Source organism: Camelina sativa, chromosome 14 (assembly GCF_030686135.1).
Source record: "Camelina sativa cultivar CO46 ecotype springtype chromosome 14, ASM3068613v1".
NCBI classification, from domain to species: Eukaryota; Viridiplantae; Streptophyta; class Magnoliopsida; order Brassicales; family Brassicaceae; genus Camelina; species Camelina sativa.
Window position 1 is genome coordinate 21,381,857 of NC_141893.1, and position 20,633 is coordinate 21,402,489.

At 38.0% G+C, this 20,633-nt stretch overlaps 1 protein-coding gene across 1 annotated transcript; it reads right to left on the minus strand.

The window, feature by feature from the left end:
* Positions 1–16,583: 16,583 nt before the first annotated feature.
* Positions 16,584–18,055, minus strand: LOC147928499 (uncharacterized). The gene is made up of 4 exons (XM_087483395.1): positions 17,604–18,055; positions 17,390–17,509; positions 16,945–17,040; positions 16,584–16,831 (listed from the first exon to the last, which is right to left on the minus strand). Exons 1-4 carry the CDS (start codon positions 17,970–17,972, stop codon positions 16,721–16,723), a joined length of 696 nt encoding a protein of 231 aa, XP_087339521.1. The 5' UTR covers positions 17,973–18,055; the 3' UTR covers positions 16,584–16,720.
* Positions 18,056–20,633: the final 2,578 nt, after the last annotated feature.

Consider the following 20,633-nt stretch of genomic DNA (forward strand, 5'->3'; position numbering starts at 1 on the left):
GATGCTTCTTTATACACATGTTTCGCAACTGTGTTTTTTGTGTTTGCTTAGGTTTGTTTTAATCTCTTTTCTCCTGAGATTGAACTGGCAAACTCACTATCCTTCGTCATTCAACCAAAAGGGTTTTGAAAGTTAATATTTTAAAGGTTTTTGGGACTATGTTTTGGGTGAGGGAGCATTTCTTAAATCATCATAATGATCAAACGATACATGATCATAGAAAGCTCTGAGTTTCTTTGGTAACGACACTGTTGGAAAAATTCGGCTGATTGTTGCAAATGCAACTGTCTTAGCTTTGAACGGATACAAAAATTGTTTAATACTGTATGAAACACAGTTCAGTCCATTTCTTTCCTATTGTGGTACTAGAGAACACAAACCCGCTCGCTACCGCTCGGAGCTGAAATTGTCGGTGGCAAAAGACACGGTTTAGTGCTGTATACGCAAGGTTGATTAGTGGAAACTCTCGTGGATATGCATGTATGTGTGAGTTTTTTGTTGGCATAAATTGCTTTGTACAAAAATGATCGATACATAAATCAGGAATGACAGACCCATTAATAAAATTTGAGATAATGCATCCAAGTTTGAAAATATGTGACGTTTATTACTTCTTTTTTTTGTCAACAGTTCATGCAAGTAATATTTTTTTTTAATTTTGAATGATCGGTTGTGTGATTGTGTATGAGGATCTTCTCTTTGACATGTTTTTCATACCATAGCATGCTTTTCGATGACATCCTAACATTATTAGTGTGTCATCATTATCATCATACTCAACATGATTAGTTTTGTTGGTTTGACTTTAATACAACTAATTTTGTAACTTTTTTTTTCTTTTCTTGTCTCTTATGATGAAAAGATACTAATCATTATCGATAAAGTAATTATCGTTTTCAAATAAATCGAGCAAAGAGTAAAGAATAACATTAACAAGGTAAAGAATAAGATTAGCCTTTTTTCAAAAGACAACTGTTAATTCAGATTTCAGACGCGGTCCTGAGAGCGAGCAAGGTTTGCAAATGCTGCTCATGGTCCAAAAAAACATTTGTAGCTTTTGAGGGCCAAAACTTTTTGTATTACAACAAAAATTATACTAATGACTTGTGTAATTTTGGGTTTAGCAAAAGGGAAGAAAACGCACATGTGAGGTAAGTCCCCAAAAAACTAACCTTGTTATGAAAGTGAGGAAACTAGAAGTTGTATTCTCTTGTGTTATTCATTTAATCGAATAAGAGTATATATATATAGTAGTACACAAAGCCCTAAATAAAATAGGAATCCTAAACCGACAATGAATATGAGAAGGTAGGACAATGGGCCTTGTGGACTTGGACATGTATGGGCCGGTTATGGAGATTCATCTTTAATGGTTTACAACACTCCCCCTTGAATGATATAACCGTGCAGATAAAAATGCTAAGAGATCATCATAATATGCTTGGAGATGCTGCCTCATTAAAACCTTACCAGGACAACCCATTGGGACAAAATCATGATGAAGGAAAAAGAGTACAACACGTATTACTCCCCTTGTTCTAAGCATCACGAAAAGTCCTTGAGTCTACGCATCCCAATCTGATGCGTGAGCTTCCTAAATGTTGACGTTGGTAATGACTTGGTGAAAAGATCGGCTGAATTGTCGCTAGATTAAACTTGTACCACTTGAACTTCATCGGCCTTTTGTAGTTCATGTGTGAAGAAGAACTTAGGCAAAATGTGCTTCGTCCGATCTCCCTTGATGTAACCTTCCTTGAGCTGTGCGATACAAGCGGTGTTTTTTTCATACATGATAGTCAGTTCCTGGTCATTGGCCATTCCACAATCTGATCTGATGTGTTGAGTCATTGACCTCAACCAAACACACTCACGACTAGCCTCATGCATAGCCAGAATTTCTGCATGATTAGATGATGTGGCCGCAATAGTCTGCTTCATTGAACGCCATGAAATTGTTGTACCACCGTGTGTAAACACATAGCCGGTTTGAGATCTAGCATTATGTGGATCTGATAGATAACCTATATCAGCAAAACAACCTAAACCTTATTTGTTATGGTTAGTATAAAATAAACCCAAATCCATTGTTCCTTGTAGGTAACGCAATATATAATTGATACCGTTCCAGTACCTTTGGGTCGGACAAGAACTAAATCTTGATAGGAGGTTTACGGCAAAACAAATGTCTGGTCTAATGTGGCTAGCCAAGAACTTTAAAGCTCCTATATCACTGAGGTATAGCACTTCAGGACCGAGAACTTCTTCATCGTCCTTCTTTGGACCGAATGGATCACTGTCCAAATTAAGGCTTCTCACAACCATTGGGCTGGTCAATGGGTGAGCATGGTCCATATTGAATCTCTTGAGTACCTTTTCAGTATATGCCATTTGATGCACAATGATTCCATCATTTATGTACTCAAGCTGCAATCCTAAACAAAACTTAGTTTTACCTAGGTCTTTCATTTTCAAACTCTTTCTTGATATATTCAACTGTTTGGGCGATTTCCCTAGAGGTTCCTAGGATATTCAAATCATCCACATATACTGCTATGATTACAAATCCTTTGTTTGCAAATTTCTTTATAAAAATACATGGACTGATGGGATCATTCTTATAACCTTCTTTGGCTAGGTACTCACTTAGTCTATTGTACCACATATGCCCACTTTGTTTCAGTCCATAAAGGGATTTGTTCAGCCTTATGCAGTACTGTTCTCGAGAACCTTTCTTATCTTTGAGCTCAATACCCTCTGGTAATCTTATATATATATATATTTCATTATCCAGTGGACATATAAATATGCGGTCACTACATCCATTAGCCGCAAGTCAAGTTTCTCTTATAGCCAGACTAATCAAATATCTAAAAGTCGTTGCATCCATCACAGGGGAGTATGTCTCCTCATAATCTATTCCTGGTCTTTGAGAGAATCCTTGTGCTACAAGCCGTGCCTTATATCTCACGATTTAATTATTCTCATTTCTCTTCCTCACAAAGACCCACTTGTGTCCTACTGGTTTTATATCGAATGGTGTCATTATGATCGGACCAAACACATTCCTTTTCTTTAATGAATTCAACTTCACGTCTATGGCTTCTTTTCTATTTTAACCAATCTGGTCTTTGAGTGCACTCTAATATGGACGTGGGTTCATGATCCTCATTTATTTCCAGTGCTACCTTGTATGCAAATATTTCATCAATGTCGACATATTTCCGGTTCCATTGAATTCCAGACATGATATAATTTATTGAGATCTCATTATTATAAATACCTTCAGGAACTTGAGGTTCAGCGTCCCAAACCTCATTGATCGGTTCCTTAGGGTTTGCCGCGGCCATGTCTATGGTTATCTTAACCTCGGTTTGAATTGCACCTTTCTTTGATTTCCGAGGATTCTTATCTTTGGAACCTATTGGTCTACCACGTTTCAAACGTGCCTTAGAATCTGTAGCAACTTGATTATGTCCCTTTTGGACATCAATACGTACTGGTGCATTACAAGCTGGTATGTACAATTTTGTAATTTTCTTTGGGTCAACAAAGGAATATGGCAATTGATTAGCTAGCTTTTGTAAATGTATAATCTTTTTGACCTATGCTTCACATGCTAGACTCCGAGGATCTTGCCAATTCAAGGATGTTTGATTCCATGATATTTCTTTGACCAGCTTGTTTATCTCTCCACCTAATGTAGGAAAATCGGATTCAGCAAACTGACAATCCGCGTATCTAGCCTTAAATAAATCACTCGTGGTTGGCTCTAGATACTTAATAATGGTGGGAGAATCATATCCAACATATATTCCCATCCTCCTTTGAGGTCCCATCTTTGTTCTATGTGGTGGTGCAATGGGTACATAAACGACACACCCAAATGTCTTTAGATGGGATATGTCTGGCTCATGAGCTGTAAGTAATTGGGATGGTGAATTTTTATGCTTACTAGATGGCCTGATGTGTATAAGCTCTGCTGCATGTAATAATGCGTGTCCCCAAGCCGACACAGAAAGCTTCGACCTCATGAGTATTGGTTGAGCAATCAATTGAATACGTTTAATGAAGGATTCAGTTAATCCATTCTATGTATGTACATGTGCCACGGGATTTTCCACACTTATCCCCATGGACATACAATAATCATTAAACGCTTGGGATGTAAATTCACCAGCATTATCTAGATGTATAGTCTTTAGTGGAAAATCTGGAAAGTGGGCTCGCAGACGTATGATCTGGGCCAACAATCTAGCACAGACTAGGTGTCTTGTGGATAATAGACAAACATGCGACCATCTGGTCGATGCATCAATAAAGACCATAAAATATCTAAACGTCCCACATGGTGGGTGTATTTGTCCACATATATCTCCTTATATCCTTTCCAGAAATTTTAAAGTCTCTTTAATTACTTTGACTGGTGATGGCCTTACAATGAATTTCCCTTGTGCACATGCTACACATGTGAGATTCTTAGGGATAACTCGTCTCTCTTTTAGAGTGTGCCCATTTGAATTCTAAATTAGCTTACGCATCATGTTAGAACCGGGATGGCCAAGCCGGTCATGCCATAAAGTGAATTGTTCATTGAACATCTTGTTCATTACCATATTAGCTTATATCATATTTATTTTGGCATAGTAAAGGCCAGTGGATAATGCGGGTATAGTCTCTAGGACTTTCTTAGATCCTTGGGTGATCTCACTAATGTGTAGGAACTCTTGGTTCCCTTCACCCTTAGTTTCAACATGGAAACCATTCAAACGAATATCTTTGAAACTCAATAAACTCCTCTTTGAGCTGGGTGAATATAAAGCATCTGTTATCTCAAGATGTGTGCCCATATGTAAAAGAATATGGGCATGGCCGTAGCCTTCAATTAGACTTGCTATACCCGCTATTGTGCTAATATTGGCATTTTTCAAAGTGAGGTTTACAAAATATCTTTTGTCCTTCAAAATTGTGTGGCTTGATCCACTATCCACCACAAGTATGTTGTTTTCCTCATCCATTTCTTAATATGGACAAGAATTATGTTTTAGACATAAAAGAATAAAACAAACAAATATATATATTTGAAGGTAATAAAATAATTAAATTTAAACCAAAATAATAATCCAACAAAATCCTAAATCCTAAATCATGGAAAATAAAATAAAAATAAAATAAATCCAAACAATTGGTGTCTAAAATTAATTATCCTCTCTTAGACAATCCGAAGTCTCATAATCCAATAAATCATCTTTTTCATGGTTGAAATCTCCTTCACCATCGAGATGAACAAAGTTAGCTTCTGGATTCTTTTTCAAGCTCTCTTGATAGAGATCAATAAGGTGCTTAGGTGTCCTGCACGTCTTAGCCTAATGGTTCCCCATACCACATCGGTGGCAAACTTATTTTGTTTTGTGTTGCGGTTTGAAAATTCTGCGGCCTCTACCACGACCACGACCAAAGTTGGATCAGTTCCCACGGCCATAACCATCATAATGGTTTCCTTGGTAATTGCCACGACCACCACGTCCTCTGCCACGGCCATGGCCGTGATACTTGTCTCTCTGGACGTAGTTGGACTCTTTTGTCTCTTTAGGCCCTTGAGGCTCTTTCTTGGTCATATCAACCTTGTGGGCTTCTGGTAATGGGGTAGAACCAGGAGGTCTCATTGCACTGTTCATCAGTAATAACTCATTGTTCTGCTCATCAAGTAGTAAACAAGAGATTAGACTTGCATATGTCTTAAAACCCTTTTCACGATACTGTTACTGAAGCCGTATGTTGTTGGTGGGAAAGGTTTAGAATGTTTTCTCTAGCAAGTCTTCCTCAGTAACCTCCTTACCACATAGTTTCAAGATTGAGACTATCTTAAATAGCTCTAAATTATACTCATCCACGGATTTAGAATCCTGGATCTTTAGATTTTTCCAATCGAATTGAACCTTTGGTAGGAGCACCGTCTTTTGGTGACCATATCTGTTTTTCAACTCTGTCCAAAGGTCAAGAGGATTCTCAATGGTAAGGTACTGATTTTTGAGACTCTCAGCAAGATGATAGCGTATGAGCAAAATCGCCTTATATCTATTCTTTTCAGTGCAATCATTATCATCCTCAATGTACTCACATAGGTCCTTTGATTTCAGGGTAATCTTAGTATCCAATGCCCATTGTAAATAATTATCCCCAGAGATATTAAGTGCAACATATTGGAGATTGTTGATCTTTGCAATCGAACCATGCAATCGTTTTAGTCTAGGCCATGCGGTATTTAAGACTGAATCATGCTAGTCCTAGTTAAGGATTTCTCACTTAATCACATGATTAGTTTATGCATGAAACAATCCTAGACAAATTGATCTAGTATGAATAAGGAAAATATGCAAATAATTTAGGTTTTAAGGTTTTCCTTTTTCTTTAGTTAGATTTTCTTATTCTGAATAGGATTAGGACAAGAGATTTTAGGAAAATAGTTTTATCTAGGGTTCCGATTTTAGGCTTTTTAATTTTAGGGTTTCATGCAGAACATAGAATCAATCAAACAATGACAATCAATCAACCCTTGTAACACCCGTGAACCAAAACTGTGCGTTTTGGGGGAGGGTGTCGATCGACACCAATGTTTCTGGTTCGACCAGTTCGATTTAACTATCGATTTGGACCGGTTTGGTTTAGGAAAAACCACTAAACCGAGATATTTAAGTGTTTTGTCGACCAGAAGGGTTTTGGGAAGTTTCTCTTGTCGTCGTTTAACGCTTTTGAGAGAAAAAGAGGAAAAAGAGAGTTCTTGAGATTTTTGGTGAGATTTGTGAATTTCTTGGCTGTTCTTGAGAGATTTGGAGCTAGGAAGGATCTAGAAGCTTGCTAGGAGGGTTGGATTCGTTGCTAATGGTCTGAATCTTCCTGCAAAGAGGTGAGTGCATGACCATGGTTAATTTAAGCCTTTGATTTCCTTGTTCTTGCTTGTTTGTTGTTGTTTTGTGTGTTTTTCTTGCTGGGATTGGTTGCTACAGGTTCCTATGGACGTATTTGGCTTGGGTTTTGAGTATTGGACAATTTGGAAGATATTGGGGAGCGAGATTTGACTCTCGGCTTCGAGCGGATCGTGGTTGCAGAGGGAGTGTCGACTGACACCACATCAAATTAGGCATCGATTGACAGTGTGGTGTAGTGTCGGTCGACACCAAGGCCAGTGTCGGTCGACACTTGGCTGGTGTCGGTCGACACCTCCCTTCCAGCGAGATGATGTTTGATTTCCTGGTTTGTATGTTTTGTTTGTTGTTTTTTTGGAACATTGGAATCACTGTTGCTTGTGTGTATAGCCCAGTAGATGGGAGGATTGCCTCACTGAGTGTTTATCAAATACTCATGCATCTCAATATGTGTTTGTGGTGCAGGTAAAGGCAAAGTGTGATCGTGGAATCAAGGCGATGAAGAGGAGGATGTTCTAGGGACTTGATTGTATGTTGTCTGGCGTCACTAGGTTGCTAGAGTTGGGTCTTTAGAAATATTGTTAGGTTGTCGGTTTCCTGTTTCATGATGTTTGATTACTGGATTGTTGTTATGGATTATTATTATTGGTTATTTTATTATTGGATATTTATTGGTATTGTTATTTCCGCTGTTGTTTGTGATTGTGGATAGGTGGCTAGTAGATATGAGACCACTAGTTGTAGTTTATATTATATTTATATTTATTATTTATTACTTAAAAAAAACGGGTCGGGTCGTTTCAGTTTGGTATCAGAGCCCTTACGGTTCTAGGTTTGGGTTCACTAGGCTTTGTGCTGTAGATGTTTGGGATTGCATGTCATGATTGATTATGTGAGTTAGTCAATTGTGTGTGGCATGGAGTCCTAGAACATCGTCTTCGAGCCTACAGTGTGATTCCACGGTGAGTTTTGGTTTTTGTGTTTTTGTATTATGTTAAGATTGCTTGTTAGCCTCTGTTCTTGGAAGTGCAATGGCTAAAGGTGTTTGAGTTGTTGGTCGTGGACGGGGACGTGGTCGTGGTCATGGTCGGGCGGGTCCTGAGGCCAGCGAGTGTGTGGTCCAGAGTTCCACGAGGAGGTACATCAGAGGGTCGCAAGCGTATCACGAGGGACCAGAGGGGGTTAGCCGGTGAGCGTACCGGGGGTGCTGGGAACCCAGGTGTGGGGTTGCAGCAGGTGGAGCCCAAGGTCGAGATGATCGCTTGGCGGATCTGTTGGTGTACTGTCGGAGCGGTTAGCGAGAGGGGTACCAGTGCAGGCTCCAGTTGTGCCGCATGTGGCGGGGTGCAGCCGAGGGCTGTGGATGTTGAGGACTTTCCATCTTATGTTAGGAGGATGGAGCAGTGGTAGATGACCGATGTGAGATTCTTCACGAGAGGTATCGAGCCTAGAGAGGCGGATAGATGGACATATGTAGTTGGAGCAGATATTTCTCTGTTTGGTGGGTAATCCAGTTGGATATTAGAAGTTCTGTGGGTAGGTGTAACATTGTAATGTTATACTCTTACCACGGGAAGTACCTTTTGTCGAAAGATGTTTATAGTCTTTAAAGATTGTTGCTCCTGAAGGGATGGTTGATTTCCCAGAATACTGATAGCTCGAGGGGCTGTGGGCTCCGAGAGTAGCAGAGGGGATGATGTTCTCCTGAGGGGATGATTAGTTCCCCTGATACCCAGATCTTAAGGATTATGGTCCAAGAGTGAGACGGTATAACTCGAAGACGGTGGTCTGAGAGTGAGATCGGTATGGCTCGAAGGTTGCAACCTAAGGGTGGAAAAGTTGGGAGCAAGCTATGCCTAGGACGTGAGTATAAACATAACGACTGAAGGTAGACCTCGAGATAGTGATGGTGGTTTAATCTCGGGTTTTGGATGTGTTGACCAGTAGGTCAGGGTTTTATGATTGGAGCGGTCATGAATGTGTGGCTGTTGCGCCAGGATTGTGCGGCCGGTGGTGCTGGAGTCCCGGGAAGGGGAGTTGCAGCATGTTTGAACCGGGAAAGGCATGTTTGCCAGATACATAAGTTCACGAGAAGACTTCATGGCAGGATAAACTAATCGTTGCGACGATGCCGGATGAAGTTCATTGGAGATGGACAGGGTTGTTAGATTCAGGGTTTTGGTAAGCTTGCTGAGGAAAATAAGTCAAGTGGGTTGAGTTGGCGGCCTGCAAAGCATTTGATACGGCAAAACGGAATATGCGAACGTATGGTACTTGTTTGTTTTATTACGCTCGTATTGATGATTTGCTGTGGAGAATTGCTAAGCGGAAAGCTAATTTTGGATTAAGTTACCTTGTGAAAGTTTTCCCTAAGAGACAAGTTACTAGAGGTTCTTGTATGGACAAAATATGTTGATATTCGGGTGGTGGTGAGTTGATGTCAGCATACTTGATTATTAGTCTAGTAGAGCTGAGGAAGTAAATAGAAGATTCATTCGTCTTATCGCTTCACCGTGGGGAGCGTCGGTGTTGTCCGTCAAGTAGAAGGACGAGGTATGTGTTTATGAGTTCGTGGTGATGCCTTTCAGGTTGACTAGCGTGCCAACAGCGTTTATGAGATTGATGAACAACGTTTTTCAGGAGTTTTTGGACGTGTTTGTCATTATTTTCATCGACAATATCCTGGTTTATTCTAAAAATCCTGAGGAGCATGCAATGCATTTGAGGGCAGTTCTGGAGAAGCTGCGTGAGCTGAAGTTGTTTGCTAAGCTGAGCAAGTGTAGTTTCTAGCTGTGCGAGATGGGTTTTCTGGGTCACATTGTTTCTGCAGAGGGGGTTTCTGTAGATCCAGAGAAGTTTCAGGCTATCAAAGATTGGCCTAGACCGCAGAATGCCACAGAGATCAGGAGTTTCCTTGGTCTGGCAGGTTACTACAGGAGGTTTGTGCAGGGGTTTGCGAGCAGAGCGCGTCCTATGACTAAGTTGACATGGAAGGATGTTCCTTTTGTTTGGTCACAAGAGTGTGAGGAGGGCTTTGCAAGCCTGAAGGAGATGTTGACTACTGCGCCAGTGTTGGCTTTGCCTGAGCAGGGAGAACCCTATGTGGTTTATACAGATGCATCTAGAGTTGGTTTGAGATGTGTGTTGATGTAGCATGGGAAGGTGATTGCCTATGCTTCGCAGCAGTTGCGGAACCATGAGGACAACTATCCTACTCATGACTTGGAGATGGGTGCTGTAGTTTTTGCCTTGAAGATTTGGAGATCTTATCTTTATGGTGAAAAGGAACAAGTGTTTATAGATCATAAGAGTCTGAAGTATATATTCACTCAGCCTGAGCTGAATTTGAGACAGAGGCGGTGGATGGAACTTGTGGCAGACTATGATTTGGAGATAGCCTATCATCCTGGTAAGGCTAACTGAGTTGCAGATGCTCTGAGTCGGAAGAGGGTAGCTTCGGCTCATGAGCAAGAGATGGAGTCTCTGGTAGGAGAGATAAGTGCGTTGAGTTTGTGTGCTGTGTCTCAGGAACCGTTAGGTTTGGAGGCGGTTGATAGAGCAGATCTTCTGAGCAGAGTATGGTTGGCTCAGGAGAAGGATTTGGGACTGGTGAATGCCTCAAAGGATGTTGATTTAGAGTATAAGGTCTCAGATAATGGTACTATCTTGGTGCACGGTCAGATTTGTGTGCCAAAGGATGAGGAGTTGAGGCAGGAGATCCTGAGAGAGGCTCATGGGAGGAAGTTTTCTATTCATCCATGAGCGACTAAGATATATCGTGATCTCAAGAGGTAATATCATTGGGTCGGGATGTAGCTAGTTGGGTCGCGAGGTGCGATGTGTGCCAGCTAGTGAAGGTGGATCATCAGGTTTGAGGAGGGTTACTGAAGAGTCTTCCTATTCCAGAGTGGAAGTGGGATATGATTACTATGGATTTCGTGGTAGGTTTGCCAGTGTCCAGGACGTTTGATGCTATTTGGGTCATTGTGGACCGGTTGACTAAGTTGGCACATTTTCTGGCCATTAAGAAGACTGATGGAGCAGCGGTCTTGGCTAAGAAGTATGTGAAGGAGATAGTGAGGTTGCATGGGGTGCCAGCGAGCATTGTGTCTGATAGGGATTCTAAGTTCACTTTGGTGTTCTGGAGAGCGTTTCAAGCAGAGATGTGCACTAAGGTGCATATGAGTACAACTTATCATCCCCAGACAGATGGCCAGTCAGAGAGGACTATCCAGACGCTGGAGGATTTGCTGAGGATGTGTGTGTTGGAGTGGGGAGGCCATTGGGCAGATCACCTGAGTTTGGTAGAGTTTGCTTACAACAACAATTATCATCAAGTATTAAGATGGCTCCTTATGAGGCTTTGTATGGGAGGCCGTGTCGTACACCGTTATGCTGGACCCAGGTGGGGGAGATGAGCATTTACGGGGCAGATTTTGTTCAAGAGACCTCAGAGAAGATTTGGGCTCTCAAGCTGAACATGAAGGAGGCTTAGGATCGACAAAGGAGTTATGCCGATAGGAGGAGGAGAGATCTTGAGTTTCAGGTAGGAGACAGAGTGTACCTCAAGATGGCCATGTTGCAGGGTCCGAACAGGTCATTGACTGAGACAAAGTTGAGTCCGAGGTATATGGGTCCGTTTAGAGTGATTGAGCGTGTTGGACCATTGGCTTCTAGACTGGAGTTACGTGAGGTTATGCGTGCATTCCATAAGGTTTTCCATGTTTCTATGTTGAGGAAGTGCCTCCGTGAGGATGATCAGTTGTTAGCTAAGATTCCTGAGGATCTTCAACCTAACATGACTTTGGAGGCGAGACCAGTGAGGGTTCTTGAGAGGAGGATTAAGGAACTTCGGAAGAAGAAGATTCCTTTGATGAGAGTCCTTTGGGACTGTGATGGTGTTGAGGAGCAGACTTGGGAGCCTGAGGCAAGGATGAAGGCAAGGTTTAAGAAGTGGTATGAGAAGCAAGCCGCGACTTGAGCTCGTCTAGCCTGGTCCCATCTGTAATCCATGGCTGGAGCGGTAATGGAGTATTCCAGCCCATCTCTCTTGTTTACTTGGTCGCTTGGGGTGGTTGGTTGTGCGACTAAGTAACAAGATGAGGTGGTGCTCGGGATACAAATCTGTGAGGCGGGGTTTTTAGAGGGAAGTTTCCTGAGCTACGAGTTTCCAAAAGTGGAAAGTGTTAAAAGTGGAAAGTTTTATGTGAGTTAAAATTTGTCCATTTTAGTGGAGAGAGCCTTGGAGGGGCTTGTTAGGCCTTAGTGGCGGACTTTTTAGTCATCGTGTGGCCTTAGTGGCGGTCTTTTGAGACATTGTGTGGTCTTTGTGGCGGGCTGTTTAGCTAGATATGTGGCCTTTGTGGTGGGCTGTTTAGCCAGATGTGTGGCCTTTGTGGCGGGCTGTTTAGATAGATGTGTGGCCTTTGTGGCGGGCTTTTTAGCCAGAGGGTCTGTTTAGGCGGTCCTTCGAGACATATGGTCTTTGTGACGGTCCTTCGGGACAGATGGTCTTTGTGACGGTCCTTCGGGACAGATGGTCTTTATGACGGTCCTATTTAGGACATTTGTTTGGCCTTGCTGGTGGTCCTGTTTAGGATATTTGTTTGGCCTTGGTGGCGGTCCTGTTTAAGACATTTGTTTGGCCTTGGTGGCGGTCCTGTTTAGGACATTTGTTTGGTCTTTGTGGCGGCCCTTGTGGCAGTGAGATGATCCATGTGTGGTCATGAGGTATTCCAGTGAGGGGATATGTGGTTGGTAGGACATTGAGATGTCTTACGCGAGCCACGAGAAGGAAACCTGGATAGGGATAGGACTCAGACGTGTTCAGAATTGTTTGCTCGCGACTCTTGGGGGACTTAGGTTCTCCTAGTACTTCCATATTCTGAGACTTTGTGGCTTGGGAGTATGGTTGGTATATCGACTTCGGATGACGATCTAGGGCGCGCTGTAGGGTGGCAACCCGAGAGACGAGTATTGGACTTCCATATATATTATGGCATGCGGGCTTAGGCTTGATGAGGAGCCAATATTATGGCATGCAGGTTTCGGCCTGATGAGGAGCCAATAAAAACCCAAGGTTTAGGCCTCTAAGTAAAGGAAAGTCCAAAAGTCGAGAGCAAATAATGCCTGGAGCGTGAGTCTATCGCCTAGAGGTGACCTTTCGTAGATCGGTTGGAGGAGTGCGGGTTGTGGAGACGGTGACACGGGAGTCCTTGACTGATGTTTGGTTGAGATTCGAGGACGAATCTATGTTGGTGGGGGAGAATTGTAACACCCGTGAACCAAAACTGTGCGTTTTGGGGGAGGGTGTTGATCGACACCAATGTTTCTGGTTCGACCAGTTCGATTTAATTATCAATTTGGACCGGTTTGGTTTAGGAAAAACCACTAAACCGAGATATTTAAGTGTTTTGTCGACCAGAAGGGTTTTGGGAAGTTTCTCTTGACGCCGTTTAACGCTTTTGAGAGAAAAAGAGGAAAAAGAGAGTTCTTGAGATTTTTGGTGAGATTTGTGAATTTCTTGGCTGTTCTTGAGAGATTTGGAGCTAGGACGGAGCTAGAGGCTTGCTAGGAGGGTTGGATTTGTTGCTATTGGTCTGAATCTTCCCACAAAGAGGTGAGTGCATGACCATGGCTAATCTAAGCCTTTGATTTGCTTGTTCTTGCTTGTTTGTTGTTGTTTTGTGTGTTTTTCTTGCTGGAATTGGTTGCTACAGGTTCCTATGGACGTATTTGGCTTGGGTTTTGAGTATTGGACGATTTGGAAGAGATTGGGGAGCGAGATTTGACTCTGGCTTCGAGCGGATCGTGGTTGCAGAGGGAGTGTCGATCGGGTCGACACCAGCAAATTAGGCATCGATCGACACTGTGGGGTAGTGTCGGTCAACACCAAGGCCAGTGTCGGTCAACACCAAGGCCAGTGTCGGTCGACACTTGGCTGGTGTTGGCCGACACCTCCCTTCCAGCGAGATGATGTTTGATTTCCTGGTTTGTATGTTTTGTTTGTTGTTTGTTTTGAACATTGGAATCACTGTTGCTTGTGTGTATAGCCCAGTAGATGGGAGGATTGCCTTACTGAGTATTTATCAAATACTCATGCATCTTAATATGTGTTTGTGGTGCAGGTAAAGGCAAAGTGTGATCGTGGAATCAAGGCGATGAAGAGGAGGATGTTCTAGGGACTCGATTGTATGTTGTCTGGCGTTGCTAGGTTGCTAGAGTTGGGTCTTTAGAAACATTGTTAGGTTGCCGGTTTCATGTTTCATGATGTTTGATCATTGGATTGTTGTTATGGATTATTATTATTGGTTATTTTATTATTGGATATTTATTGGTATTGTTATTTCCGCTGTTGTTTGTGGTTGTGGATAGGTGGCTAGTGAGTATGAGACCACTAGTTGTAGTTTATATTATTTATTAATTAAAAAAAAACGGGTCGGGTCATTTCAACCCTAAGCAATTCTAAACCTCATACAATCCGAATTTTTAAAGTTTTAGAAATTAGGGTTTAAGGCTTTAGGGATTTGATCTAAATTCAATAGGATTTAGGGTTTGAAATATTTAGGGTTTATAGCTTTAGGAATTAGATTTGTTGATTGTGTATATGTAGATTTTAGGGTTCAAATATAATTAGGGATCAAATTCGATATATGTGTCCGAAGAGGTTTGATTGTTTACCTTAGCTTGGGGTTGAATGGATTTGATCCGGGACCTAAAGACCTCAGATAACCTCGAGCTGATCACAAACACGAGCTAATCACGAACACAAGCTGATCACGAACTTTGAACGACTGCTGAGCTATGAACTTGATCCGGTTGCGAGTTTAAACGAACAAGGGATGATGTGCGACGGTTTAGGGTTAGGAAATTTTCTCAGTGGAGTTTAGAGCAAGTTCGTGCTGATAACGTGTTATGAAAGTAGATAAACTAGAAGTTGTATTCTCTTGTGTTATTCATTCAATCGAATAAGAATACATATATATAGTAGTACCCAAAGCCCTAAATACAATAGGAATCCTAAACCTACAATGAATATGAGAAAGTAGGATAATGGGCATTTTGAACTTGGACATGTATGGACAGGTTATGAAAATCCATCTTTAATAGTTTACAACAAACCTGACTTGTTCCAAAATCAAGGTCCATTTTTTAGTTCGAGACAATTTTATAAATTAGGTTATATAATTGACAGATTTAAATTAGGAAAATATCAATCATTTGAGTAAAAAACTAAAATGTATAAATTATTAAATTGTAATAATATATTTAAAAAAAGATAATTAAAATACATGAGAAATCAAGAACCACGAGATTTCTCCCGTATTCATGCTTCACTTTCCTTTTATAATGGATTTCTTACCTGTTTTTAGTTTCCTTGTAATTTTGACAAAGATAGAAGTTTACAGCTTTTGTATTTTTCTTAAATATGTCAACGAATATTACAGGTTGTATTTGAAAAAAAAGATTACAGGTTGTAATTAATTTTTTTTTTTTTACAAGTGATCCTTAATCAAAAGATACCTGACATCTTTGACATAAATTACAGGAAAAGGGTTTCAACTCATATTTGTGTAAAATAATTTTGATAAAGGGTTAAACCACCCATTCATCTCCTCTGTAATAAAATAGAAGTACAAAACATTAGTTTGAAGACTATTTAATTTTAATAAGTTGGTTACAAATAGGTTATACATTAATTGATAGATTAATTGGTTACAAACTAAGTAGTGGGTGCAACCTTAATTTTTTTTCGGAAGATTTTATTACTAGAGCACGTTGTTTCTAAAAATTTTAAAGAGAATATTCTAAAGAATCATATCATCTAACTTACCATATTAATTTACTTTATGAAATTATTCATCAAATAAAATATTTTGATATCTAACTTAACATATTAATTTGTTAATTATCATTATACTTCACCTCTCATTTATATATATATATATGAGTCTATTTTGTGAAACAAATAAATTATCATATTATTTATTATAATTAAAAAATAGTTTTATTTCTGGATATACGATAAGTTGTATTTTTAAAAACAAATATAAGTTGTTCAATCTATAAAATATTCAATATTTAGTAATATTGTTCCTTGAAAATAACATTTATTGAACTAAAAAAATTACTGAGTAATAGGTCAAAATTTGAATATTTAAATTCAATTTCATATTTTTGTTGAATTTTATAATTTTATATAATAGAATAAACTTTAGATAATTTATTTTGAAATATTTTTAATATATTGAAACTTGATATAAAGTTAGAAACTATAAACACTATAAATTGATTTGTTATAGCAATGTCAATAATATGTCACTATAATATGAAAGTATTTCAAGAACCAAGTATATTAAAAAAAAAGTATAACAATATATTAAATTACTCATAATATAATAACTCGCTTTTAAAAAACCAAATTTACAAAATTATATCTTATAATGACATTCAAGTCATGATGTAGAATATAAATTGTTGAAATAACTTCACATACATAAACTAATACAACATATTGAAATTTTATTTTAAAATATAAAATATACAAATTTTGTATAAAATAAAATTTAACCAGTGTTATAGTACGGTTACTTATCTAAAATCATTAACAATATCATATTTAACATATGATTTTATTGCATAATGATTTATCTAAAAAACTTTTAAAAACAATCATATAAATTATATATTATATAAAAATTACATTATAAATAGAATTTCAACATGTACTCTAGCATGGGTCTTAATCTAGTACAGAGATTATAAAAGGAACATATAAAATAAGTATGGAAAACTATTTAAGTAAAATTTTTTTTAGACATTGATCTTTTAGTTAATTTGTATCTCATCATTTTGAGGATTTTATAGAACCAGAATGCGCTCACAAGTTGTAACCCCAATGCCATTGCCTATATATAAGAACACAAAAAAAAAGATGAAATGTTCAAACTACTATATCGATCGAGTAATTGATGAAATGGGAACAAGTAAAAGAATAACTTAGATATATATATATATATACCTTGATGAGAATGGGATTATCAGCTGATATTGTTACGTAAACGAGGTATGGTCCACCCACCATTCTGGCCAACGAGAAGATTGTTGCAAAACACACCTACACCACAATCATTATTAGTATTACTTCATTTAGTTATTATCATCTCCATACTTACAAAAAAAATTATGTATCAACATCACATGAACAAAAAAATTAGCCATAATGTAGCAAATTTTGCAAAACATTCAAGACTTGAAGACTTGACTATATATGTTTAACTTGAGGTTTATATATTCCTAGACACGATAGTTTTCTCATTTCCTTTTTCCACATGCTAAGCCACAAAACTATAATCTATAAGTACTAATTTTGGCCAACTATAATCTATAGTTCATTAAGTGTTATGCTAAGAGTTACTACTAATTATAATTCAGTGAAAACTATGTATGTAACTAAATATACTCACATCGGCTGCAAGATTTAGATCGGTGTCTCTATAACCAATCTCTTTAAGAATCTCCCTGAGGTGAAGAAACGGACTCGATATCTCTGTGATCCAAATTGCTGCCACCATCTCGGATCCACACTTAAATAATTTCCAAAAAAAAAAAAAAATATCAATTGATTTCTCCAAAAGGCACTCGCAATATAAAGTAGTATCATGATAAAAGTATACTTACCTGTCGGTAGAAAAGTCCAGCTACGAAACCAAGAATGCAAACAGAATGATGAACCGCATTATCAATGCTTATGACTTGATCAAAGTGGCTACAAATGAGGTCGTAGATCATGTAGGACAATGAAAACGCCAACGTTTCCATCTGCCGGAGAGATGAGGTTGAAGCAATTAGACAAACAGGGCAAGACCAATCTTGAATCGAGAGTGTTGCTAAAACGACAGCGACTGTTGCGTGAACTGTCGAGACGAGACGAGTGCTGAAGTCGAAGGAGAAGTTTGTGAAGATTCGTCGGATGAGAATGAACATGATACCCCATGAGATTACTCCAATCACTGTTATATTTATTACTCTTATGTATTCTTCCTCCATTGATCTCTTTTTTTCGTCTTATCTTTCTGGTTTCGGAGAGCACACAACTTTGTTATCTAAGATCTTTTTATGCTTTTGTTCTTTGGTTTGGTCTTCAAGGGGTTATTTATTAGACCAAGATTGTGAGTTGGGTCGTTAGTTGGATTCTTCAATGAGGTCGGTCCCATTTATGTTATCTTTATTTTTTCTATACAATTAGATTCGATCCAAAGACTTTTAAGTATCATTCACTCTAGCTCCCAACCAATCGGCTAAGTTATTAAATAAAGGCTCTCCATGGCAAACTGATTTAGTTGCCGTGTGAAAAAGAAACGTGCCTAATGAAATATAAGATGTTTAATAGAGACGTGCTTAATATATCTTAAGCCCGTTTATATAAGATGTTTTTATGTGTGTGTGTGGTAGTTTATTTGAGTTTTCTTGAAATATTTTCTCCAATATATTTTATGACCATTCAAATTTTGCCCTATTTCTTTTATTAATTTGACTAATGTTTTCAATACATTAAGTTATAGTTTTATAATCTCCACATTAGGTTATTACGATATGATTAGTGTTAGATTTAAAAAGGTTATGTAGTGGCAGATCTTTAAAGAAAATTAATTAACCTAGGGCACAACATAATTAAAAAAAAAATTCACCTATGCGATTGCGCAAAGTAGTCTTCATAATATTCATCGCAAAATAGTACTAATAGGTCGTCTATATAGTGAGAGCTCCTGATTCACCTTCACTTATTCCTTCTATGTTCTTTTTAGATATTCATCTCCAATCATGTCATTTCTTTTACAATAAACTCCTATAATATTTATTAATACATAAATTATGTCAAAAAAAATTCCACTTTAACAATGTTTTACCAACTGTCAAGACAACGAACTGAAGTTGTCGAGTAAAATAAGGAAAATAATAAGTAAAACAATTATCTTTCCAAGTAAAAAAAAATCTCAATCCATTGACTTCGCTTTTTTTTTTGTCAACCATTGAACATAACAGACTGGTCCGTTAGCCAAATCTCTATATTCGTAGAGAGCATGACTCGATCCCTGGTGTGATAGTGCTTTGTGCATTAAGGATTTACCATTGATCACTGCACTAAGGTCGCTTCACTTTTTATATTGCATCCTCCATCAAAGCTCTTTCCTCTTAATATTTCATACTCAATGTTTAGTAAACAAAGAAGCAATAGTATAATTCATATATGCAAAAGAGATTTCTTTAACATGTATTAGACCGATAGATATTTCTTTGTTTGTCCTGATGTTTATCAGCAAAACAAAAAAAAACCATTGTCATTTTCTTCTTTATCAGAAACATCAGCAGATTTTGTCAACAAACAAAATACATCATGATCGATTTCTTGAATCATAGATTCATTCACTTCCTCTACAAAGCAATGCACAATAACTTTCTGAATTTTGAGTCACCATATGATTATTTTCTTGGAGCATCCTCTAACACAACATTACTTACTAGCTCAGCTTGCCTTGCAATATATTTCACAAGCTCTAAGAAGCTTTCCCTATTAGCTGATTAACTCATCCTGACCTCCCATATATAATTATTAATTTTCGTAGTATATGTCTACAGTAGTTTAATTTCAAAGGAGAGTCTGCTTAATTTAGACTTACTATAGTTTCTCTCTCTCGTATATTTTCGGTGAGATTTTCGTGTGTTTCAAAGAAAAGCCTGATTAATTTAATAAAAAGAACGCTACCTTGGTCTATCAAACAATCAATAATGCTCTCATTGTTCAACATGTTAATTCCTTGAAAAAATAGAACGTTACCAGCTTGGTCCATCATATATTCAGTAATGCTGTCATTCAACATGTAATTAGTTCCTTGAACAAATAGAACGTTACCTTGGTCTATCAAATAATCAATAAAATTATTTCTTTTATACTTTCATGTAGTAACAAATTATCATACCATACACATGGATCTTACTACCAAATTCATTTCATATATTGAGCAATTGCATCTTGTTACTTTAATAAAAAAATAAAAGTAAATACAATAAATGGAAAGAAAAAGAGTTAAATCTAAGAGATTTGAACATGGATCTTACCTCCTAAGAATTTAGCTCTAAAGAGTTCAACAAGAACTAATTTTTTTAAAGAACAAAATATATGTGTGTCAAACTAGCTAGTCTATGTCTCCGAGTTTCCATGGAACTATCCTCTATGTTTATTGCTTATCTTATCTATGTCATCTTTGTTGTAAGCTTATGCTCCAAGATTATGTACTCTTATGTATCATTTGCTTCCTCCTCTTGGGTTGATTGAATTAATACAAATATGTTTTGCACAAAAAAAAAGGGGAAAAAAGTAATAAATTGAAAGGTAAAATTAGAAAAATTATATTATTTAGCTGGCAAAAACAAATGCTTTGCTGAAATAAATCTACAAATTTATATTTTACTAAAAATGATTTGGTCCATGATGAACCTTATCTTGAATAGATAGAAATTTTGAAGAAAATGATACATTGCATTAATTTATATGTATATTTGATCCATTGACTTTTGTCATCTCTTTGTGAAATTTAGAATACAAAGATATCTTTCTTCGTTTGGATGAAATATGAAGCATCTTTTAAAAAAGTAAATTTATATTTTTTGTTTTTTTTTTGTTTTTTTTTTTTTTTGTGAAAAAAATAT

Coding starts and splice junctions, on each gene's coding strand:
- LOC147928499 (XM_087483395.1), bottom strand. CDS start 17,972: ATGGAGGAAGAATACATAAGAGTAATAAATATAACAGTGATTGGAGTA. Junction 17,510..17,603: donor CTGGACTTTTCTACCGACAG/GTAAGTATACTT, acceptor AAATTATTTAAG/TGTGGATCCGAGATGGTGGC. Junction 17,041..17,389: donor ATCTAAATCTTGCAGCCGAT/GTGAGTATATTT, acceptor ATTGTGGTGTAG/GTGTGTTTTGCAACAATCTT.